The sequence below is a fragment of the Pyrgilauda ruficollis genome, unplaced genomic scaffold (assembly GCF_017590135.1).
Source record: "Pyrgilauda ruficollis isolate IOZ18807 unplaced genomic scaffold, ASM1759013v1 scaffold15, whole genome shotgun sequence".
NCBI classification, from domain to species: Eukaryota; Metazoa; Chordata; class Aves; order Passeriformes; family Passeridae; genus Pyrgilauda; species Pyrgilauda ruficollis.
In genome coordinates, this window is record NW_024513654.1 from 11,101,591 (window position 1) to 11,123,550 (window position 21,960).

The 21,960-nt window shown below is 41.1% G+C and overlaps 1 protein-coding gene across 1 annotated transcript in view; it reads right to left on the bottom strand.

Annotated features, from left to right (window-relative positions):
- Nucleotides 1–21,960, bottom strand: part of SORCS3 (sortilin related VPS10 domain containing receptor 3) — a 266,055-nt gene that overhangs the window by 106,216 nt on the left and 137,879 nt on the right. Inside the window, exon 5 of the mRNA XM_041461143.1 lies at nucleotides 14,680–14,838. Coding sequence (XP_041317077.1) covers nucleotides 14,680–14,838 — 159 coding nt within the window. The remainder of the gene's footprint in view (nucleotides 1–14,679; nucleotides 14,839–21,960) is intronic.

The window sequence follows — 21,960 nt, forward strand, 5'->3', positions numbered from 1 at the left end:
ATTAGTGGAAGAAATAGATTTCACACCACCAAACCACCTTCTAAACTTATGTAAGATTTTCCAATTTATTTATTCATGTGGAAAAAAAACATTTCTGAAATTGTGTACATGGGCATTAATGAATAGGTTTTGAAACTGCATTTAGAACAGCATTTTTTTCAGAGGCGTAGTCATTGTTCATGTAAAAAAAAAACTTCACACAGCTTGAAAGAAATACTAGTCTGGTTTCAAGCAGTATGTGTCACTTAGGCAAAATTAAAGCAAGGTATTCTGCCCCAGTTTAAACTATATGTTACTTAAGACACACACACCTGCCACTCAATGCAGTTTGCCATTCATCAACATTTTCACAGACAGGCGTGGCTACTCAAAACAGCTCCCCAGTTCTGTGACCCACCACCCTCAGACACTGAGCAGAGACACACCTGAACTCATCTCAGCCAGGTGAAAACGCTGTTCTCACTAGGGAGAGCCCTGACAGAGTGCAGTTCCCCATTCCACTCAGTTCTCATCTCACCAGCTGAAAAGCAGCAAACCTCACAGGTCCTCAGGAGCTGCCCCCGACTTCTCAGAGTGTTATATTTCTTCACAAAGTCCAGAGTGCCTCACAAACTGTCCTTACTCTTCTACTCAGTTCCCCCATGAGGGCACTCTGCCTCCTCACGCTGAGGCCCTGGGTTCTGTCAGGGATTTACGGGGCAGAGCAGGCATTTATAGGCTGCCACCACACATCTCTTTTGGTCATGGATATGCCCCCAATGCCATCCTGAAAGTCTTCTGGGAAACTACAGTAGATGAACTGCTTAGGACACTTACACATGCTGCACTGGGAGAAAGCCCTCTCTGGACAGCTCTCGTCCACACACACAGCCTATGCTCTATGCTGCCTGGGACAAAGGGCAAATACTGGACCAAACCAGCCCAGAGAAAAGCCCACCTTAGTTCATGGGAGTCTTATGTCCCCCAAAGAGAGCACAGAAGCTGGTCATAGGACAACTCTGTCTGTGAAATAAATTTTATGAGCAAAAAGATTATAAAAACAAGGTAGAAAACTCAATTTCTGATAGCATTGGAGATGCAGCTTCAGCAAATATTATCTCCTGCTCAAACACCCCAGCTCTTGTACAATACATTTTTTTAGGCATCTCCCTTACCACGCACTTTTCATATCCTGTCCTATAATGAATCAAGAGACTTCTGCAAGCTTGAATATATAATAAAGAAAGTTAGATTCCTTTCAGCCTCACCCTCCTTCTCAACAGCCAACTCTGGTCTCCATGAGGGGCTCTGCTATATTGAAGATATTGTCCAGTACTGCTCTTACTACAACTCCTAAAATCCAGTGAGTAATTCAGTTCACCTCTAGCCAGCCAAATTTCTTTTTGACCAGATTCCCTGGCAATCCATGCATTGACAATAGGCAACAGCTGAAGGGAAAAGCAGAGCCTGATTTTACAGGCATCCATCTCAACACATACACAGCCAAGCCAGAGATCACATGCAGGAAGGGAAGAGTAAGAACTCTCATGGAAAACAAGAGATTCCTCCCTGTACCTCACAGAGATTCAGTTCATCCCCATCCAAGACTGTTTGTTGGAGGAACCCAAATGAACAGCATCATTGTAAATACCAGCCACCATCAGGAACAATTTAGCTTGACAGCTGGAGCAGAAGCTGTCACTGCACTGAGGCATCACTGCCAGAAAAATCACCAAATGAGAAACTCACATGTTCCAGAGATTCCTCCAGGCTGCTGGGCAGACACCATTTACACTGTCATCTTTGATTCATCCATCACCCAGCTCCTGCAACCAGACTGTGTACCTTTGGAATAAATGAATCTGCAACTGCAGATCACGCAAGAAAAAGAAAGCTCTTATCTAGCCTCTCTCAGCAGCTCTCTAGGCTTGTAAATATTCTATGGTGTCTATATTTAAGCCATTTATCCCATTTAATTGAAACTCTAGGTACCTTCAACCCACGTTATGAAGTAGGGTGAAGAAAAAAAGCCTCTACAAAGCCCCACAACTACACAAACTCAATTCAAGGCAACAACTATAATCAACAACAACTCACCAAACTTGATTTAATATAACTTTAATTTCTGACATTAATCTAGGTTCACTGTGATGGTACAGCATAACTCATAGTGGAGAGCTGCAAAGGAAAAATCAAAGGAAAAATAAAGGTTCCTTTTCTATGCTGTCACTAGAGAAAAAGTACAACTCAGCTAGGGAATATCAGACTCAATTTTGCAGCAGAACTTTCAGACTCGTGACATTTGTGCCGCTGGGTATGTGTGCATAACTCTCATGGACTTGCACCAAGATCTGAGAAAATCAACTGGCCTGAAGCAAGTGCTACGTTGGAGGACAAAACTAGAGTCCTGTTTTGGCAGCAAAACTTTTGATGACATTATTGTTCTCTTACTGTATGGCAGGAAAGTCCCCTTGGGTCCAGTATATTCTGCTAACATGTTATTGGTACATGCTTTTATCTCTTGAACACTGCAAGTATAAAATGCTACAAAATCTATATTCAGACAGTTTATGATCACTGAACCTCTGGCAGAAATGAGTTGCCCAAGATAGGAGGCTGTGGGAAAGATCCCATTTTCCTCCTTTTGTACTACAGAATCACAAGGATTTTCTATAAAGCTTTAAGCTTTGTTGTTTCTTTGATCAATTGTCCTCCTCTCAAACATATCACCCTTCATTTTGGTGCCTCAGCTCCTCCTTTTATCATACCCACAATACTCCCAATGAACCAAAATTTTACTGCATCATGCTCTAACTTTCATTTTACAGCCACCATAGTCCTATAAAAATCAACTGAACACAAATCTAAAGAATTTTATTACTCTGGAAGAACTTCTTGTAACTGTCACAAAACTACCGTGGGGTTTCTACGGCAAAAATTCAAACCTGTACACAGGTGTGTGCACACCCTACACAAACAGGTCACCATTCTTCCCCCAGACAACCAATATGGACAGCCAGCTGAAATATGCACCAAAGCACAGCATATTGAAGATGTGCAGCATTTGCAACCATGAATAAAGATACGTATCTTAGAAGCATAAATGCCCTGTAGAAGAGCAGTGCTGGAATTAGGACATTATGAAAATCTTGAGGGTTTTGTTCCTTTTCTTTTTTTTTTTTAATGGTAAAATTTCGAATTTTTTTAACTCTGAGGAGGCATTTGAAAAACATGGTTTTCAACACTTCTTCAGTCCCAGAAACACAAGAGACATACAAGAGAGTACAACTGAAATTATTCAAACACACCTCTGATTTTTTTCTCTGGCAAACTCATTACTTTTAAAGGACCAATTCATTATTTCTAAGCACTTGGGATTCAAGTTCCTGAGGTGCTAGACCAAAAACCCAGGAACTGCCCTTCTCTTCCACCAATGACACAATAGGCATGAAAAGCTGAAACATTCACTGGATTACCATTAAGCATATAAGACATTTGAATCATCCATGCCTACTGAGGGGACAGAGAAGTTGCAGCTGTTCCTCTGGCACCTTCATTCCCCAGAAAAATTGATTACATGAAGTTTCTATCAGAAGGGGGGAAAAAGGTAGAAAAAAAGGATAAAATGTTTTTAAAAACTGAATTTTCATATGTCAAGGTTGAACAACAGAAATAAGTAGTTGCCTTAACACAAGTAAGAGCTTGCACACAGGGACTCTCTGCCCAGGGACTCTGCATCTCTCACCAGGCAGATTTTAGGGGGAAAAAAGCCCTGTGCACTGGGAGGCATAAACCACATCTATCTCATTTTATGTGAGAAAATAATACTGTACATGTTTTCAGGTCAGATCCTCCAGTGATGTTAATGAGCATTTCCCTGCTAAAATCAATGGACTCACAGTGAATATCAGCTGCTACATGTGTGACTGCACACATCTTTTGTAAAGCACCTCAGGTATGCTATCAGATCAGAACATGGTCCATTTCCCCACTGAAAACAAGCACTGGAGACAGGGATGGTTTGTTGTGACTCAAAAAGGAGAGGCAAGAGCAACAGAGAGAAGCCTGCTTGCAAAGAGCAATCCAAGAAAAAACACACAAGCTTCAAGGATTACATAAACCAGTTTCACAGAATAGAAACAAAGTGATTTGAAATTAAATGTATGAACTTTTTAATAGACTGCTGTGCTACAACATAAAAGAAGGACCCTCTCTGCCTTGTGGCCCATTTACTAATACAGCACCTGCTGATGAGAAATTCTCACCCAGGGTACCCCACCCCAACCACACTGGAAGTTCTGCCAGGAAATATCAGCTCCTGCCTGTGCCTTCTGGAGTTTCTCTGTCTTTGTCTCTCAGATATCCATCTCTCAACTGTATTTGATTTCAGACTTTGACTTCAGGAAGCTGAAACGCTCCCTCCTAAGGGGCAGAACAGAGAGCAAGGGCCAGCCTGCTATTTCCAGACCTGCCATTCCTGCTCATGAGTGCAAGCTCCCAGTCCAGCACACAGAAATGCCCCCCTCTGGAAGCACCCTCACAGACTGCCCCTCCTCCTGGGTGCTGGTGATGTAACAGATATGTGCAGGACTTGTTTGTGGGGATGAGGGGGAGAGGACTGTACCTTCACCCCTCAGCATCATCCATCCGGCTGGCTGCCTCAAGGAAAAGATAAACAAAAGGTTGCAAACTCCTTCTTAGCTTGCACATCATGTTTGCTCTCTTCTCCAGGGTGAGGGTCATTAGAATCTGTAGGCATGATAACAGGAACTAGGAAACTAAATGCTTTTTGCTGTTTTGATCGTATTGGAATCGTATCCCCTGTAATCCATTTTGCACACATCCAGACAGCAGGGTTGGTTTCAAGTCCCCTAATCTCAGGTAATATAGCAAATAGTTACATCTCAGCAAAGGAAATTACTTCCTTGACACTCAGAGGAGGCCTCGTCAATACAAATGAGTCCAAGGTACAATTTACCTCATCCTAAAAGAGTCACCTCCATTTGCTTCCAGAAATCAATCAACACCGTTCAGTAGATCACCATTAACTGCAATGTGAAGCCCTGACACCCAATGTAGGCACACATTGCAACATTTTAGATCTCTACAGTCAGGCAAAATAAATCATGCCCCTGGTGTTCTTATTCTTCAGCCCACTTCACTCCTTCATTTTTATTCCCATCTGCTATATTTATAACCATTCTTCACCCCACTTAGGCTCCAGATAAAATCAATATACAGCCATGATTTAGCATGGCCCAGGAATAAGCCACAGGATCCTTGCTCTGTTACACAATAAACTAGGTTGCTCCAGCAGAAGAGCACATTTAAGCATCAAATGTGTCTCGCTCCATTTATCTCTATATTTCCCTTTTCAAAGTAAAACCTGCTCATGAAGTGTCTATAACATAAATAACAAGCAATAGGAAAGTCTGTTCTGGCTAAATCAAGTTTCACAAGCCGTTACTTTCTCTTTGCCACCACAAATCATCACAAGCCCAAAGTTCAGTATTTTGCCAGGACAAAATTCATTGGGCATTTCTGAAGTAGAGCCAAGGTTGCATAATTTAATTTCCCATCTCCTATTAAAACTGCCAGGCCTACCATAATCAGAATGATAAATGTAGACTCATACGTCTTCTTTCTGACAGTAATGCCCATCAATACTTCAAATGCAAACAATTGTGACATCTGACTTTATAAAAATTACCTGGTGCACCAACACCACTTAATTAAATTTTAAAAATGCTTTTGTTATGTTTAATGAATGATATATTATACTGCAATGAAACATGCAGCAATACAAATACTTCACAATGCCAACAATTAAGGCTCACTTCACTTACGGCAATTGACAACACAAGTGCTCCTCACTTCATTCAGCTTGTGCATTCCAAATGAACTGGTTAGCAAAAAGGGTGCTTCTTTGCTAATGAGTTTTGTAATCAAGGCATCTATTTTAATTTCAAATTGGCTAGATTGGGAGAAATTGCTGAACTAAATGACTGGTTCTAATTAGGATTATAAAAATATTCATCATGCTGCAGAATTAGCGCAAGGTCTTGATTTACTGACATTTGCATATAGCTTTAGTTTAGGAGTGGAAAAAACCTCCTGATAAATTGTCTTCCTTTTAATGAATTGAACAAACACTATATCTGTTTTAGTCCTCCTTTCATTTAAAGGCACTGATACATATTCATGATTTGTAAATGAAGTTAAGTGATTTCATTTCTTCAGTTCATTATCATATTGAAGAAGAGACTTCTGTAAATTGCTTTTAAGTATTCCCAATCTCAAGGGTTTGGTCTGTGGTTTGGTTCTTTATGTTTGGTTTGTCTTTTTCTAACTTTACTAACATTTCAGTTTATCTGTTTGATGGAACCCTGCCTGACTGGGAGAGCTGCTGGCAGGTGGCTTGTCCAGAAACACAGACACATGATATGTTTGTAGAACCTGATGTTCTCAGAAGCGGATTCAAAAGGCAAAGAGATGAAAGGCTTATTTGTGGCTAAGTCATGGGAACAGGACTCTATCTGCGTTCAGTTTCTGACTTTGTTATAATCCTCAGTGGTAGTTAGGCAGTGAAACACTTTAATGACCTGTGTCTGAACACACTAGAGATTCTCAGGGGACACCACTTTGTCTGTCAGCCTCAAGTTTAATTGCAAGCTCTCTCAGGCAGGGATTTCTTCTTAATAGCAGTGTGCAATACAATGGACCAGTCAGTATGGTAGAGATTTCTATGAGCAGTTACTATAATATGGCTTGTAACAAACATTAAACACTATGTGCTCCTTCACAGGTGGGCAATATACTCATGTTATTTCCTTCCTCAGTATGGTAGGAAGGGACTAACTGTTATTATGGCAGCTTCCTCAATCTCATTCCCTTTGGGGCAAAGAAAAGAATGCAGTAGGTGTGCCTCCAGCTTCACTCTGTGGGGTGCTCAAATGTCAAGTGACTGGTGGAAGATAAATCTGAAAGCTGAGCATTGTATCCATAGGACTGGAATCACAGGCATTGTGCTCTTCAGACATCAATGAACCACGATGAGAAACTAGCCCTGGTGTGCTCTCTCACATCATGCAATGAAATGGTGATTCCACCATGAGGATCCATGCAGGAGCAGAAAGAACTTACTTTCCTCATTAAAAGTATTGTTCACATCTTGCTAAGAAAAGCTGTGTTTTACCTAAGAGGTGCAGTCTTGAGCTGTTGTTGATAAAAGGAGTAGTTACTCACACTTCTAACAACTTCTGACAACTACAATTACATTTAAATTCCAGGAGCAGAAGTGCTGCTGAGGAGCAAGTAACAGGTCTGGGTGCCTGCTGATTTATATCATAATGAGATGTGAGGCAAACACCAGCCTGCCTCTGCTCATCAGCCCCATACCTCAGTTCCTAAGGAAAGAAAACCTACAGGCCTGGGCCAGAGTCACATCTCACTTCAGACATGCAGCAACTCTCACTGCTTAATTTCAGCACAGCTGCAGTAGCATCTGCTATCCTGGAATCACATTTCCAACATTAGGAGTTCCAACTCAAAGTACAATAGCCTCACCTGAACACAACCCTGAAGCCTCTGTGTGCCTAAGTTTCCTTAAAGGGCACAAAAAGTCTGAGACCAAGCAGTGCTCACTGGAGGCATTCAAGACAGGACTAGATTGGGTGCTGGATAATCACATCTAGGCTCCCCCTCCCTTGAAAGGCTGGACCAGGTGATCTTTTGAGATCCCTTTCAAATTGGATTGTTCCATGTGTCCATGAAAACAGCTCATCACAAAGAATCCCAAAGGTGAATGACTGCTTGCAATAAGGTGCCTACATTCCTGAAGCAACTCCCCCTGGATTTCTCTGGCAGCACCCTGCCCAACTGCACATTGTCAAGAAAAGCCCCAACCAAACCACCCCACTCTTAGCTGCCTTACTGTCCCATGTCATACTGGGAGACTGGGCCAAAATTCCAGGGGAGCATTTTACCTGGAGCAGACACACTGCCTTCATGGCTCTGGTTCTGTGTCTAGCACATTAGAAAAAATTAGAAAAAATCTAGGAAAAAACCTAACAAACTTTCCCACATAGTCCCAGTCTTATCTGTGATTTTTTTTTTGATAAATTCAGCAGTGTCTAGTCAAGATATTCAAGGCTGTGACATGCACTGCATCCAATTTTCAGATGATAACTTGCCACATCTCCCACACCAAAGGAATCTCCCCAAGCAGACCTGATACTGTCTGCCAGGTAGAACTTGGTGATAGAGCAGAATGTTATCTTGCACCTCTTATTTATCACCTCATTCGAAGAGATAATGAGACACCCACTTTCTTTTGTTCACTTTCTGCTGAAGATTAAGCTCTATGGAGGGAGAAGACACTGATTGCCAAACTTCTTGTTTATCCAATGTTCTCAAATTTGTAATGGGTAGCTGGGGAATTTAAATTGGTGTATTACTGAATTATTCTGCCTGTTACCTATTCCCAGCAGGCTCCAAATCACAGTTTAGTCTGTAAGGAAGAAGTGGAATTCTCCCATGTTGCATACCTGGGTTTGTTTTTTTTTTTCTTAACAATGGTGATTTGAAATATTTTAAATATCTCTCTCCCCACTGACTGATTTTTTTTTTTATCTTTTAAACAAATTTTAGTTTTTTATCTTTTAAACAAATATTTATGCAAGAGAGTTTTGCATGTTTCCCTGAAAGTTTCAATGCCATTCTGAGAGAAACTTCATGGAGCTGGAAAGTCCCTTCCATTTCTACCTCCAGACTCATCCATTCCCCACAGAGGTGTCAGAGTGTGGGAAGTTTTGCCTATTGAGAATTAGTTGGTTTCTTGGATAAATCAGACAAATAATCAGACACTCAGCATATTAGCATCAGGAATGTAAGATCATCTCAAGATATTCCTCCCCAGTTACTGTGAATGGCAGCAAGGAAATCTGTACCTTAAGCTTGTGTTGGGAGACTTTAAGCTTTCACAGCATTCCACAGAGCAGCTCCCCACACTTTCCAATAGGCAATATTCACCTTTTTCATATATCCCACTTCCCACCACATTTTGATCCAAGAATTGTTTAAAATGGCTTCCTATGTATTTTCTGCAAATACCCACAAAAACTGGAGGCTGCGGGCCCATTTTCCATTTTATACTGGGTGATACATCCAAGTCAACATGGACACTCCGTGTGAGACCCAGTCTGACCTGCAGCAAATTGTCTGTAACATTTACATAGTGTCCACCTTCTGCCAAAGGCCACTTAAGGGGGCCATTAACAGAACCAACACGTGCACACATCAGATTGTGCTATTTTATCAATAAAGTAGACACACACAAAGCTACTGGGAAGAGATCCAAGATTTTCAACTCACAAGATGCATTTAATCTCCTAGGACCTGATAGTTCTACAATATCACATGGCTGCTCTGGGGGGAATAGCAAACCCACACAGGTTTGCTTAGAGCCCTGTAAAAATTCCTCCAGCCTGTGCTTTATACTCTGTGAGAAGACATCAAGGTCTATGAACTTGCTACACGTTCATGCCCACACACACAGATTTCTTGGCTCAACCCTGCTGCATTTATGTGATGATACAGGAGAGTTAGCAAAGCAGAGGAGGGTCCTAATTGGCTATAAAAATTAAGAACAGGAACGATATGCTGTGTTGACTCATACCGAGGAAGTATCCTCAATAACTCCTTGGATACTACTAAGAGAAAACAAATGGTGGTAACAGTGATTTGTCCTTAAATCAACAAAGTAACCAGCAGCCACACAGCGATGTATCTTTCAGAAAGCCTGCTAAACTCCATCTCACTCAGTCCTGTTCTGGGAATTGCCCTAACCAGGAAAAAGCAGGACAATACCTATGTGGGAGTAGTAATAAAAGAACTGGTGACTGAACTGTTTTTATATTCAATTATTTCACTTGATGGAAGTGGTAACACCACAAAGTCTTTGGCTTTCTCGGCATGAAACCATATGTATTTCAAGGAACAGTTCTGTGGAGAAGAGATGGACTCCTCCTAAAGAAGGTCATAGAATATGGAATAGACTTTCTAAAACACCAACTTGGAAGGAACAACAATTCTGCTAAGAGGGCATTCAAAATGAGGTTTTTTAGTTGGTTGGTTATTTCTTTAATCAACTAGACAAATACCCTAACATTGCTGTCAGCTGTGCAGAAATGAGCTAAAAACAAGGAGGGATGTTTAGGATAAAACAATAATTAAAAAAAGGTTTGAATCACCATGGAACTGTAGGTCAGAAGACCTTAGAGGAAAACAATTTAATGGGAAGATCCAAAACACTGACTATTTACATTTCATTCCAAAACTTTGATATTGTTTTCAACTTTTGTAAACAAAATAATTCTAAAATATTTTTATCTAGACAGTTACTGAAACCATTAATTGTAGGGATATGAACTGTCCCTATTTGATTTCATTGTACTGTGTGGAACAACATACTAAGCAAAACAGATTTCCAGCTTCATCATTCTCATTAATTTCCAACTTGACTACAGCTTACTTAAAACACCACATTATTATTATTTTTAATTGAAAGAAAATGAATAAGAAAAAATATTAATCTGAAACACTTATTTTAATCTAAGATATGAAATTACTTTTTCCAACTTGTTTACACATTTACTGTTACAAGAGGATGGATTAGACCTTTGCGTAATAGTTTCTGCTGCTGGGAGTCGGATTGTATGTACTTGATTTGTTTTCAGAATAACATTTGCATTTTTAAATCTGTCCCTAAAAAAGTCATTAAAATAGAATTAAGGATCAAACACACTTGTAAAACTTAGAGAGGTGGAAAAATATGGCGTCCCACTGTAGCAGTGTCTGCACTGTAGAGCATACAGCAAGTCACCTCCCTTGTCACAGTATCAGTGGATGAATATTACCTGCAGGTTGCATGCTAATGGTAAACTTTCTATTTTATTGCCCTCTCATGCATCAAATCAGAAGTATTTCAGAACAGTTTATCCCAAAAAAATGGACATATGAACTGAGAAAGCAAGAACTATTTCATACAGCTCCACCTGTTTTGTGCCAGGCAACTTCATGGTGCTTTGCAGGAAAATGGGCACAAAACCAAAGGACACAGGAGCATGAGCAGAACTAGGCTGCAGTTGGACAATTAGCCCCTGCCACCATGGCATCCCTTTGGATAGCCTCCTCACAGCTGTGAGCACCACTGCAGCCTCCCTAGACACTTATTTTAGAAGCTCTTGCTATCTGTTTTCTGGTGAGCAGCAGAGAGATGAAATGGTCATTGCCACTGGCACAATCCCATAACCACATCTAGGAGAGAAGGCATGGCACAGTAGAGTGGGAAGCTGTGAGATCCAGATCTGGCTTCTAGAGAAAAAGAGAGAACAACCACAACAATCTCATGAAGATGTAAAAGACATGATGAATATTCTTAAGTAGATGGGACTTAAATCCTAAAAGACGCTTTATTCATGCTCTGGCCTAACCTGAGAGAAGGACAGAGCTGACCTCTGGTTCCCACTTGACTGTGGCAGTGCCCCTGTTTCCAGACATGCAGGAATGCATTACACTGGCCTCTCAGAAGACTTCAGCTGGGGATTTCCCATGGCACTGCTGTCACACTCAAAGAGCACTGCCCATTATCTCAGTATCAGCCGTGACTGCAGTGAACCTGGTGATCCTTACTCAGAGTGACAGTTCTTTCACAGCTCTTACTAACCCAAGATGTGGCTCAGCACAATCTACACCTCAGTTGTGTTAAGCAAACATTTCAACTGGGAAAAGCACTGCTCCATGGTTCCATTCTAGGACCCACATTGAACCAGCACTTCAGGCCATCCACCTGACCAGTGAAGGAAAGCATGAATGGCCTTGAATGCAAAGGCAGACATCAAGGAAAAGCCTGAACTTGGCATTGCTCCATTTTCACTTGACCAACAAGCTACAGACCAACTCATCTTTGCTCTTACAGTTTGAACAATTTTATTCGGTTTCTGGGATAAAATGCAGGGTGTTCCTAGCTCAGTTCATTTTTCTTGTCTTTTTCCTGGGCAGAAGATAGCAGCTGAGGTGTGCACACAGATGTATTTTTTTTGAAGGAGCAGAAGCAAAAATGTTCCTGGCCTGTTATTGCTGTACTGGATCAGGGGAACATCACCTCACAGTCAAGCATGTGCCTCCCTTGTATTTTGATTTCTCCTTCCAATGGCTAACATCACAAAGAGATTACAAAGCTCTGCAAGCAGAAGTACAGTGCTTCAACCCAACAGCAGAGGCCCTCACTCACAGCACATGGATCTCTTTGCAAAGGCATCTGGCTCATCTGGCTTCTCACATACGTGACTACTTCATCAGATGCCTGTTTCTTCCAAGCCTGTCTGTATAAACACCAGGATCATGCAAAATCATTACCTCCAGTTTAAAAGTAGCATCGAGACATTTTGTGATACCAACTAAATAGATTGATCTTTCCAGCCTACTTCAAAGTCCCTGTTACACTGATCCTCTGAGTGCAGAAAACTATTTGACATTTGACTAACTCCTTCATACTGTAAAGACTTGATACTATGAAAGGGGTGTGTTTACAATAGCTTTGTTCTTGCAAATGTCAGTCAAGAATCATTAGTAGCACAGCAGCAAAACACCTGGTGCCTGCCACAGCATTCTTTTAGCAAGTGGGAAGCTGAGCAATAGGAAATTATTTGATTATATTCTCAGTAACTACTTTGGTAAAAACTTGCACTAGCCTCCCAAAGGAAATTCTCAAATAGAGAGACACAGCATTTTAGCTACATTGTTCCTATAGCTAGGATGTGAGACTGACCAGCTCAGAAATCTTCAAGAATAACTGCAGAAATTGAAAATCCCACCCAGAACACACCCCCACATCTGACAGGTTAACACATGTGTTTGGTTTGTGTGGAAAGGTTTTCATAGCAGGGAGGGGGCTGCAGGGTGACTTCCATGACAAGCTGCAAGAAGCCGTCCAAGAAAGCAAACACCAGCCAGCTCCAATATGGACCCACTGCTGGCCCAGGTCACACCCATCAGTGACAGGGGTACCACCTCTGAGATAAATTATTCATGAAGTGAGGGAAGAAACAAATTTTCAGCTTCATACAGAGTGAGAATATATGAGAGAAACAGCGCTGCAGACACCAAGGTCAGGGAAGAAGGGGGGAGGAGGTGTCCCAGGTGCTGGAACAGAGGTTCCCCTGCAGCTCACAGTGAAGGCCATGGTGCGGCAGGCTGACCCCTTGACCCATGGCAGGACAGGTGAAGGTGAGCCCACAGGGGACCCATACTGGAAGAGTCTGTTCCTGAAGTCTTCATCCTATGAAAAGGTCCACACTGGGGCAATTAATGAAGAACTGCAGCCTGTGGAAAGGACTCACATTGGAAAAGTTTGTGCAGAGCTGTCTTCTGTGGCAGGGGCAGCACACTGGAGCAGGGAAAGGGTGTGAGGAGTCCTCCCCGAGGAGGAAGAAGAGGCAGAGACAACACGTGATGAACTGACCACAGCCCCCATGTCCTGTCCCACTCTGCTGCTGGGATGCAGAAAAAATAAAATTGTGAGCGAAGTTGAGCCCAGGAAGAAGGGAGGGGTGGTAGAAAGGTATTTTAGGATTTAGTTTTTACTTCTCATTACTCTATTCTTATTTGATAGAGTAGGGTATAAAGGGATAAAGTAAAGTACAGCAGAGTATTGATAAGTAATAAATTAAATTAGTTTCCCCAGCTGAGTGTGATTTTCCCATGATGGTAATTGCTGAGTGATCTCTCCCTGCCTTCATTTCAACCCACAGACCTTTCATTATATTTTCTGCCCCGTCCAGCTGAGGAGGGGAGTGACCAAATGGCCTTGATGGACACCTGGCATCTAGCCAGGGTCAACCCACCACAATGAGGAAAACTTGGTGGTTATTCAGCATGTTTTTGCTTTCCAGAGTCTTGGGATGACAGAAACATAAGAGAGGAAAGATAAAAACTTGGCAAGTTTTAAACTTCGTAGAATTTTTAACTTGATCATCCTGTCAGTGTCCCAGCTTTGGACCGCAGTGGGGACTGCTGCTCCAGAACTGAAGCACACATTTCCTTACCACAGCACTTTACTACCACACTGCACCTGCTCTGCTCAGCACCTTTCAAGACAGAGGTGTGTGTGCTATGTAAGAGCAAACCTGCTAAGGACAAAGTAACAGACTGGAGAGGTCTCATTCACAGAAGGCACTGCAAAGAGTCTTAAAAGTGGCACAGAGGAGTTTCTCATCTGTTGCTGCTCCCTCACTTCCAGTCTACAAGCAGAATGAGCATCCCCCAAGGCTCAATAGCCAGCTGTTACAGACCAACTCAGCCCGAGTGCTCCATCCTCAGAGACAGTGCAGAAATCAGCGCCTACGAATCAACAGATTTTTAGAACAGCTCCATATGTCATGTCAAATCTCTAATTCTTTTCATCTTTCATAGTATCACCACTACTGAAGTTTCCACACCCATCATGATCACTCTAATACTCAGCTCCTTTTAACAAACCAGCTTTGGAGTCACTGCATGGCTTTTGAGCACATTTAAACCTGCAAAGTGAGAAAAGCAAAGCACACTATAAATTCTTCATCTCTGAGAGGGAGCAGTTCTAGACAATATCCCCTTCAACTCCTGGCTCAAAATCATTGAAACATTAAATTAATTGCTTACCTTTTGATCCAGACTGTAGGCCAAGATCCACTCCTCCTGCTTGGGGTGGAAGAGCAAGCTCTGGATATAGAAGTTCAAACGGTACTTCTGGTAGGTCGCTCCTTCATCAGAGCTGATGAGGATGCTGCTCTCAATCTCTGGATCACTAAGAAGCATGATCTAAATCAAAAAATGGAGGGAAATTGTCAATGGAACAGTGAAAGTGAACATCATTTAAGAGTTAGGTCATACAGCACTGACTCCTATCAGATATATTCAGATCACTCAAGAGTATAACATCCCACAGAATTAGGATGGGTCTTTAGTATTTCAGTTTCATTTTCTTTGGCAACTCATTTGCTGATTTAAGCGATTCATTTTTTTTTCATTTTATCCAGATAAATTCAGAAAGCCCAGCAAGAAAGAAAAATTGCTATGTACCATAGTTGATTTTGGTTGGATATAGGAACTTCAGGCAGCCACACCAGGTTTTCCTGGACCATTTTCTGTCTCCTACCTCTCTCGTCCCATGTGGAATCCTCTCTCCAAAAGTAAACAACAGAGCATTCCTGAGATTTAAGGTTCATTACCTGGCAGCTTGCAGTGCTATAAATGAGAGCATCAGCTCCCTGGAAACACAGAATGCCTTCCTGGATCAGCTGCTGGCAGCTGGGTATAGCTCACATGCACATGGGCAAACACTGACACCATTTCATATATCACACTCCCAATTTGTACAATAAGAGACATTCATTCAGTCAGTGAAAACATAATTTTCCCCAAGCATAGGAAAGTGCATGACCTCAATTTCTACAGGGAGGAAAACACTTCTGAGCCTCTAATTTTAATTAGAAAATTATTACCAATATTTTAAAACGGGTTGATTCCACACTATCAGATGGCAAGCTCTACATAAACGTTATCAAGAAAAATGTTGTGGAAACATTAATACCATCTTATTAACATCTGGAGAAAACGACTTCACATTAAAGCAAATACCAGTACCATAAAATAAAGGCAAACAGTGGGAAATAAATTAGAGCTGTTCTAAACACAGCAGGTTGTTGATACAGCAGCTGAGTCAAATATAGAAACTGTCTTTCAGCAGGAAAACAGATCTAGGAATGGCCTTTTTTAGCTCACTGCAGAATGATCAGCTAGCTGAGATCCACTGCAGTTTTGGGCTTTGTCCACATTGACTTCTCTTATCCAGCTTCACAGAGCTCCAACTTCAAGGCTACAGTAGGGAAACACATTAATTTTGACAGCAAAAATCAGTTTCAAGTAATGGTAAAACTCTTGGTATATTAGGCCTTCATCAAGCAAAAAATTTCAGTGCTTGTTTAATCTTAAGCACCTCATTAACTCTATGAAGTCACCAAGGGAAAGGGAATATAATGTAAACGGCTTCTGATCCTTTCCATTAAGGAATGAAAAGCTGAACTAGAAGGGAATGTTTTCCCAGAGTAAAGTCAACTGTATGAATCCAGCTTGATGTCAAAGCACCTTCAACATCCCTCACATATACCACTTACCAGCCCCAAAATCAATCCCTAGCCATTCCCACAGGAAGCCACAGTACAAGTCCTGAAGAAGTGCCCTTGCATTGAGCTCTGGTGCACGGTCTGGGGAACAAGAAACGCTCCCACAGGCAACTGATTTCCTGGGAATTAGCCTGAGAAGAGACCTCCAAGATCTCTACTCTAAAGGATGCTTTGGTACATTTCTTCTTTCTAATCTGATCAATTTCATTATGCCCCAAACAATAATAATTTCACAACTATTTGAAGATACTTTTCTGTCACTTTTGAATTAGACTGCAAAGACATTTTATACCCCTGTTCACCTAAAGCATATTGCCTATGCCAGAGAACTATAACATAGTTTAGTAAAAAATCACTTGCTTATATGGAATGGAAATGGATGTAAGCCTGGCCATTTAAGAAGACAATCCAGAGACATCTTATATTTAAAATAAAGGATACTTCAGGAATAAAAATATTTTCACCTGATGTAATAGAGGATTATGTAGTTAATAATGCTGTATATTAAAAGGCTACTTCTGGAGATCTGTCCTCAAATAAGGAGCACAAGTGAGCTAACAGTAGCATGAACATGAAATGGCACACACACAGAACATCCCCTCTGCCCTGTCGCACATGATCTGCAGTGGATAGTTCAAGAAATGGTCATATGAGACAAGAAAGGCAGTATTTCCACCAGATGGTTGACAAATCTGGCCAATTTGTTCTTCTGGATGCATAACAGTGGTTACAAGATCAGCTAATAAAACCACCAAACTAGGAAAGGTGGAAGAACCTAACAATGGCCATATCTAGAGATGACATCACATGAATCATGCCCCGTGCCTTCACCCAATTTCCACATCCACTCTCCAATCTTCAAATGGAGAAACGAACACCCAACACCTCTGCTGTCATCCATCCTCCCAGGAAAGGCTGGTCCTACACAGAGCAGGATGGAGAAAGCAGGAGGCTCAGTCAGAGTGAAAAACAAAAGCTCACCACCAGCCACGCAGCTCGGACTGGCACACATTTGTTACATGGCACACAGAGAAAGCAAAGTGACAGACTCTGGGCTTTTCTTTTTTTTCCTACTTTTTCTCCTGGAAGCTATAGTGGGAGGGAACTTTCAGCCTGAAACTACCACTTCTCATTATGGGACCAGGATGAAGCATCTACCCCACTAGTGATTTAGATTAATCACTTTTCATTAAGACACAATAAACAAATTCCAGTCAGAATGAGCATTTCTGCCAGCATCCTGTGTTGCCATTTATAATTGCCATAAGGAATAGCAAAGGAGCACCAGAGAGTTGTCAAATGTAATTTATAAGGGTTTAAGATCTAATCATTTTCTATAATATTAAATTAAATGGCAGCCTTTATTTAAATGAAAATTACATTTGGTCTTTCTATATCCTAGATTACTTATATATACATCCCTGAGTAAAATGTTGCTTTTTTCTCTAGTTTAAGTGGAGAGGGGAAAGGCAGGCAGGACTGGTTACTGCCAAGGATAAATCCTTGATAACATACTTTTCCTGACCTTCAAAATTCAGTGAACAATGAATGGCAAGCACCAGACCAAACAAAACAGGCTGCAAATCAGACTAAACTTAGGATAGTTCCTTAGGAATGGATACAGAGGGAGAGATCTGTCTGGGACATGGTGCATCTCCTTTAAAGCAGGATCTTTGGGGACAGTGAGGACACACGCAGAGCTGCTCTGAATGAATTCCAGATGGGCAGAACACCAGACACCAGTGAGGCAACACATGTAAAGAGGATGATATGGAGAGGCCACCTTGCAAGAACATTAATTGTAATACATGGACTGAAATCTTCAGAACATGAGCAGGAAATATATCCAGCTCTGAACACTTCAAGGGGATTCACCCCAGGGAATAAACAGCACAAGCTGCAGGCAGGAAGAACAAGGAGAGTATGACACATGCCATACCTGTGCCTGCCATAATGCATTTGGTACACAAACCACAGCAGTAGTTAGGAGTCACTCAGATTTGTTGGAGAGTGTGTAAGACCCTTAAAGGAGCTCAAATGCAGAAGTAGGTAGGAAGGAAAGTGGCACCATATTACAGCACAAATCCACTAAAAAGTCATGCCCTCTGATGGGGCTAATATAAAAAAAACTAGGGTAAGACTTGTAACTGAGAACCTGAGCTCCTGCTAGCCAGATCAAAATTCCAGGTATGTCACTGGGTTAATGCACACACCTTCCATGGTATTGCTTTCACATGGGTTGTGTGCAGGTGGATGAGTTAAGATGGTGCCACACTGATCTTCTTCCGTGCCAGGGTAGCCAGGCACAAAGAGAGCTGTGATGTGGAATACTGAACTGTACAGTAATGAGGCAGCACACCTCTCACAGGCACAATGCTACAACATGCCCAGACAGGCATGGAAATTCAGGTAGCCTGAGCAGAGAGATCAGAGTGGAATGTGTTTTTTATGCAGCTGAATTAGTTAATAAACAGCCACTGGACCAAAAAAAAAAAAAAAAAACCAAAACAACATGCCACATAAATGGCATTTTTATTAATATTAGCTTTCAATGAAGCCTTTTATTTTTCTCAACGAACATAAATTTTCACTGTAAATTACCAAAGTGCATCTCCCTAAATCAGCACAGACCAGTTTTATAGGTGCAATAATCTGTAGCAATAGTACCACTGAGCTACATTAGCAAAGGAGCACCAGAGAGTTGTCAAATGAATAAAGAAGACAGGTTCAAATAAATGTCTTTTGTTCTGAGAAATAGATAGACAGCATTAAGCCATTGTGCATTGCCTCCTGATTCTCCTCTTCACTTTAAATGCACTTTTCACAAGCTGTCATTTTCAGAGGTCCTTTTCACATTCACCTATGTAAAAGGCTATTATAAAAAAATATATATAAACAAAGCAGCTACGAAAATAAACAAAACCAACAGAACACCTACAAACCATGCAAGCCTCCACGGCTTCAAAAGAAACCCAGTTCCTTAGGAAATTAGAATTTATTCTGTATCACTGGATTATCCTCTCCTACAACTGAAAAGGCAGTTTTGCCACAAACACTGCTGCAAAGACAGAAAGTTGAGGTTTATGTTTACAGGTTCTGGGGATTTCCATACTGAATGTGCTCAGCATGAAAGTGAAAAGGTTTTTTTGGGGTTTTTTCAGCCTCCTCCACTAGGCCCTCAAATCAGAAACACTTTAGATCCTTCCTAAAGCCCGGCCCCACCTACATCATCAATGACAAAACCAATCAGATTTTTAAAAAGAAAAATGTTTCACTTGATTTAAAACACTTGATGGGTTGTATTGTCCCATGTCTCCTTCCCACAAAGCTTCACAGTAGCTTTGAGTTTAAAAAGCCAAAAAGTCTCAACAATTTATACTGAAATGTCAATGAAAGTGGAGGATTTTTGCTTTGTTCAGATTTTTTTATGTCCTTTCCTCCTTTCAAAACTGAGAAATCAAAATCCAGTGACATTTAAAGGCTTAAAGATGCAAAAGTTGTTTTCTTCCTTCAAAACACCAGCCCATCACAAGTTAAATATGAACAGTTTGGAACTCTCTTATGGGAAAAGTAATTTTCTGCATTGAAACATTTTAGATTACATGTTTGACCATCTGAAATTTCTCACTGGGAAATACCTGGTTATTAATTCCCCCCTCATTCTTTTCCTCTCCAACATTATGATGGCAATTACTTGCCCTACAAGCTAAAAGATGCCCTCAGAGGTCTGACCACAACCCAGATCTCCTACAACACAGCTACACAGTATATCTAAAACCCTTCCCTGCCATTCCCATGGAGGACAAGTGCAACTCATTGCAAAGAGAATCTCATCCTTTTTTCCCCTTTCATCTACATGCCATTTCAACTAAAAAACTTCAGTTTAATTAAATCAGCCCAATTCTCCATGAAACTAATAAGTGCTGTACCACAACTGTCTCCTTACCAGCAAAAGTAACACCCATATAAATCAGCAAAGCTAAAGCTGTCTTTGAATGATTTGCACTAGTTTAGAAAGAGGGTTTCTAGAAAGCACACCTTAACCTTATACAAACTTCCATAGATGTTCAGAGATGGCTAAATACCTGCTCACAGCCCTGTAGATATGTTCATCTCTACAATAACCAGGGGGAAATGAAAGCAGCCTCTGTATTCACCAAGCATATCAGACAGGAAAAAATGGGACATGTCACTGATAAAAATCTGCTCTAGAGAGAAATCCTGCGTATTTACATACAAGCAGAGAAATTCACTCCATCATTTAGGGATCAGCAGCTGTGACAAGAGGGACATCTGCTCTCTGGGAAGCCAAACAAGACATCCACGAAGAGGGCAACAGCTTTTATATAATTACTTTTTGTGTCAAAAAGAAAATGTTCATTGCAAACTTTTGTGTTACAGAGCAGCCCCGATTTGGGGCTTCCTTCACATGGCTCAAAAACTTCCTTAATGTTAAGGATAACCTGTGGGCATCAATCAAGCAGTAAAGGGGCACTGAGGTTTCATAAGAGACAAATTGTCTGGACCTACCCCATTTCAGCTTCTTGTAAATTCACTTCTTATTGCCCGAAATTTAACATTAATGGCAGATCTAATTAATGAATATAGCACCAGATCACCAACTCTCAGAACCATAGTGCTGTAATCTTAAAGGATGAAGTGCACTGCATTGACTTTATAAGGGTTTATGAAGCATGTGTTATAAAAGTACCTCAACCATAAGGCTTTTATACCTTGGCACTCACTTCAATACAATCCCATAAAACCCAAGCAATCTTTAAGTGTTAAAGGTGACTTTCACTACTGTATTTATTATTGGATAATGAAAAATGACTCAGACACCCATAGAAACTCAGCAATGAAATAAGAGTTTCCTGAGACTTTTGCATTGGGTCTGCATTATATGTACCATGACCAAAGAACCCAATGGCTCTCTCAAGACATTTTAGACACTTCACACTAATCTCTCTCCAGAACTTCCTTCCCATCAGGAATTCTTTATAATTACAAAACAACCTCTAGTCTGCAAAATCACATTGCTTGCCACTGAACTTTTCAGACGTCAACAGCTGTTTCTGTAAGGATTCAGCTCCTCTGGAGGACCTGTTCCATAGACTCCTCCAGCTGTGCCAGAAACTGAGACCTCTGTAATCCACCAGGACTGGTTTGAGAAGACAGCAACATCATAGGGAACCCATGTGTCCCCATCTTTGCAGCACTGAGACAGAATGATCAGAGTACATGATGTTGTTCAGGTGACATGCAGGTTGTCTCTGCAGAATGTTTTGTATTTCGTAGAGGGTACATAAAAGAAGAGAACCATTATCAGAAACAAAGTAAAAAACTGTAAAAATGAAAAATTTTCTTTAACATAAAACAACAGAGTTTTTGAAACAAAAATGAGCAGTCATAAAATGAGTACCAGCACTACTTTGCCTTCTCTGAGGAGATGCACATCAGCCTACCACACTTGTTTACAGGCAATAATCCTGGTTAATCTTTTGTTGTCTTCTATTGTCTCTTATATCCAATTATACCCAGACAAAAATTACAATTAACTGTTCAGATTGGCACAAAATTGCAAGAGGCTTTTGGCACTTCAGCCATACCTGCCATAAACTGCAATACCAAAACAAAACACTTCAGAGAGATCCAAGCTCACACACTCCCTTCCCTAAGGAGAGGGCACTCCATTTTAATCACCACCTCCAGCACCTGCTCAAGAGCACAGATGCACCATGCAAGAAGCCCTGAGGAT